Genomic DNA, 3,351 nt, shown 5'->3' with positions numbered 1-3,351 from the left:
TAGACCGAGATAAATTTGCGACTAGTCGCTTACGCATGCGCAATAAAAGTCACATAACTCGCGCCTCGTCGCTAATGTTGGCATCATCGACATTATGTGTAATCTATATGCCATGGCTCTATCCATTGTATATGATCTAAGATTATTGCACATGTAAGAATTTTAAAGTGATAACTGATAACGGTTGTATAGATGTCGTAGGTTCGGTTCGGTTATTTGTATAGAATATAGATCTATGTTAGATGTTTTGACAACTTTTTTTGACTTCAAAATTCGATTTTTTTAAATCTTTAAGAATTACATTTATAACATGAGTATAAAAAGAAAAACGCTGTACGATTTCTTTATAAAAAAACAAAAAGTTAGTGATGTTAAGGTTATTGAGAATATAAAAGGTAAGTAAATATCCTACTGGCTATTTCAATTTCAATAAATTGTTATTTATAAATGCCTTATCTTATATTATTATTACCAGTTTTATTTAATATTTAGATGACTTAAATTTTCTGGGAAAAGAGAAACCGTCAGCTAATTTAGGTATTTAGTTTTTTTTAATATAATTTAAGTAATGTGTCCTTAATTTAATGTGTTACTTAATTATAAGTGATTAATATCATAGCATTATATTAGATTTTGATAATAGATATGTGTCTAATGACTAATATATCTTATTAAATTTAGTATATATGTTGAGATTTATGCATATAGTAAATTATATATTTACCCATCAGATAGTATCTGATATGTGTAGCTACATTTAAATATTTGTGTTATTATGTTATAATTAAATATTTGTGTTAAACTTATACAAATTGTGTTGCTAAAATGCTAATTGTTAGTGAATTTGCCTTACTATTAATTATATTATAATATGTAAACCGGGTATAGTGTATTTATGTTTGCAATTGTACATTTAATTTAGTATTTTTAACAAGGATGTTGGATGGATTGTGTTGTAAATTATTATGCTCTTTTTTTACTTATCAAGTAAAAGCATATTTTTTTTGTTTAATGTTTTATTAAATAATATGTATTTAATCAATAAAACTTGTGTTTTGTAAAGATGTTACTTGATGATTATAACTATAATGGTTACATTTTTTAATCAATATATTATAATAAAATATTATATTCATTCTAAATAATTCAATCTATGTATTTAATTCTCATAAAGAAATATAATATTTTATTATTAGCTATCTTATGTCAATATAATTGCTAAATTTCATGATATAATAGTTATTTATTTGTGGGTGATTTATTTGTATAATTGTTATATTTTTTGTAACCTAGGATGAGGAACAATTTTTTTATAATTAATAATGAATGATTATGATGAATAATTTATAATTCTATTCAGGTAAAACAGATGGGGAAAATAGGAACCCTGTACATGGTGTTGAAAATGCTAGAATGTTTCTCAGTCTAAATAAAGGTCCGTTTCAACCAATGGATGTAACGTTTCCTATCAAAAATGGAAGGAAGTTCCGAATAGAGTGGTTTAATGAATATTGTTGGCTTGAATACAGTGTAGCTATAGATTCAGCATATTGTTTTTTCTGTCGAGCATTTTATAAGTCTGAGAAAATGGACGATTCTTTTACCATCAAAGGTTATAACAACTGGAAAAAAGCTATTGAAAGATTCAATATTCACCAAAAAAGTAATGTTCACCTTGAAAGTTCTGTTAAAGTAGTAGAATTTAAAAAAACTTTGTGTGATAATTCTGGTTCAATTTCTCAAAAATTAGATTCACAGCAAAGTAAAATTATTGCAGAAAATCGAAAGTACTTAGTAACTATTCTTGAAACTCTACTTTTTTGTGCTAAACAATGTATCGCACTACGTGGACATAATGAAAATTATCAAAGTGATAACCAAGGCAATTACTAGAACTCTTAAAAATGAGATCTCAAGATAATAGTATCATTGAAAAATATTTTTCAAACAAAGAAAAAACCTTTCGGTATGTAAGCCCTGAGTATCAAAATATATTTTTAAATTTATTAAGTAATAATATTTTGTCTCAAATTATTGACTTGGTTAAGAATGCTGGAATATACAGTGTAATCATGGATGAAACTCAGGATTTACGAAAACATGAGCAAGTATCTATTGTGCTTAGATATTGTGATGAGAAATTAAATGTTTTTGAAAGTTTCATCGGATTTTATAGAACCGATAAAATGGACGGAGAATCCCTTTCAAATCTATTAAAACACACTTTATTGAATTTAGGTTTAAAATTGGAAAATATTAGGGCCCAATGTTATGATGGTGCTGCCTCAATGCGAGGCTCGTATTCAGGTGTTGCTAAAAGAATAAAAGATGATAATCCGTTAGCACTATATATCCATTGCTATGCTCATATTCTCAATTTATGTGTTGTTGATGTTTGTGAACAAGTAGCATCAGTTAGAAATATGTTTGGTATTTTAAAAAGTATTTATGCGTTCATTGGGGCTTCTTCTAAAAGATATTCTATTTTTGAAAATATTCAGAATGAGTCAAAATTACCAAATATTACTTTGAAATCACTTAGTGATACAAGGTGGAATTGTCGAGTAGAAGCCATTAAATCAGTATTAAAGAACTTCGAATGTATTATTTCAACATTAGAACATATTTCTGACACAGATCCTGTACATGGACCTGAAGCAAATTCCATTCTAAAAAATATTAAAGATTTTGAGTTCATATTTTGTTTAAATCTGATGAAACTAGTTTTAGAGCTGACTAATAGTTTATCCCTTTATTTTCAAAAAAAAATATAAATTATTCTACTGTTAAAAGCTTAACAAATGCTACTGTAACTCACAGCTAAAATCACTGCGGAGTGAAAATAGTTTTAAAAATGTTTGGTCTGAAACAAACAAAGTTACAACTAAAGAAAACTGTCCATTGCCTTCAGTTCCAAGAAAAAGAAAAATTCCTGCTAGATTAGGTGGAGGTGAACCTTTCAATACAGACAATTTATCAGAATTTGTCAAAATAAATATTTACTTCACTGTCCTTGATATTATAATTACTGACATAGAAACTAAATTTTCTGAAAATAATTCAAATATATTAAATGCTGTGATAAATGTTTTGACTTTACAAAATTGCAAATATGAAGATATTTTAGAAGTTTCTAACACTTATAATATAGAAATTGACGAGTTACAGGCAGAGCTAAAGTTGTTTGGTAAAATGTGTTTTGTGAAACAAATATTTGATAGCTTTGAAGATCGTCTTAATTACTTTATACTTCAAGATCTTTCAAATTCATTTGAAAATTTATATAAATTATTCAAACTTTTTTTATCAATTCCTATGAGTTCGGCTTCATCAGAGCGTTCATTTTCATCA

At 26.6% G+C, this 3,351-nt stretch overlaps 1 protein-coding gene across 2 annotated transcripts; it reads left to right on the top strand.

Moving 5' to 3' along the window:
- The first annotated feature begins 1,292 nt into the window (after positions 1 to 1,292).
- Positions 1,293 to 2,795, top strand: LOC114121738 (zinc finger MYM-type protein 1-like). Of its 2 annotated transcripts, XM_050210336.1 has the most exons (3): positions 1,293 to 1,663; positions 1,751 to 1,966; positions 2,049 to 2,795. In XM_050210336.1, exon 3 carries the CDS (start codon positions 2,073 to 2,075, stop codon positions 2,772 to 2,774), a length of 702 nt encoding a protein of 233 aa, XP_050066293.1. In that variant the 5' UTR covers positions 1,293 to 1,663; positions 1,751 to 1,966; positions 2,049 to 2,072; the 3' UTR covers positions 2,775 to 2,795. The 2 variants fall into 2 exon arrangements, with proteins under 2 accessions (XP_050066293.1, XP_050066292.1); XM_050210335.1 differs by having other exon boundaries at positions 1,751 to 2,795.
- Positions 2,796 to 3,351: the final 556 nt, after the last annotated feature.

This window comes from Aphis gossypii, unplaced genomic scaffold (assembly GCF_020184175.1).
Source record: "Aphis gossypii isolate Hap1 unplaced genomic scaffold, ASM2018417v2 Contig00840, whole genome shotgun sequence".
Classification (NCBI taxonomy): domain Eukaryota; kingdom Metazoa; phylum Arthropoda; class Insecta; order Hemiptera; family Aphididae; genus Aphis; species Aphis gossypii.
Note: the sequence above shows the minus strand (reverse complement) of the source record. Positions and strands in the feature narration are given on the sequence as shown.

Bases quoted from the DNA above. Each gene is read 5' to 3' on its own strand.
- LOC114121738 (XM_050210335.1), top strand. From the start codon at position 1,905: ATGAGATCTCAAGATAATAGTATCATTGAAAAATATTTTTCAAACAAA.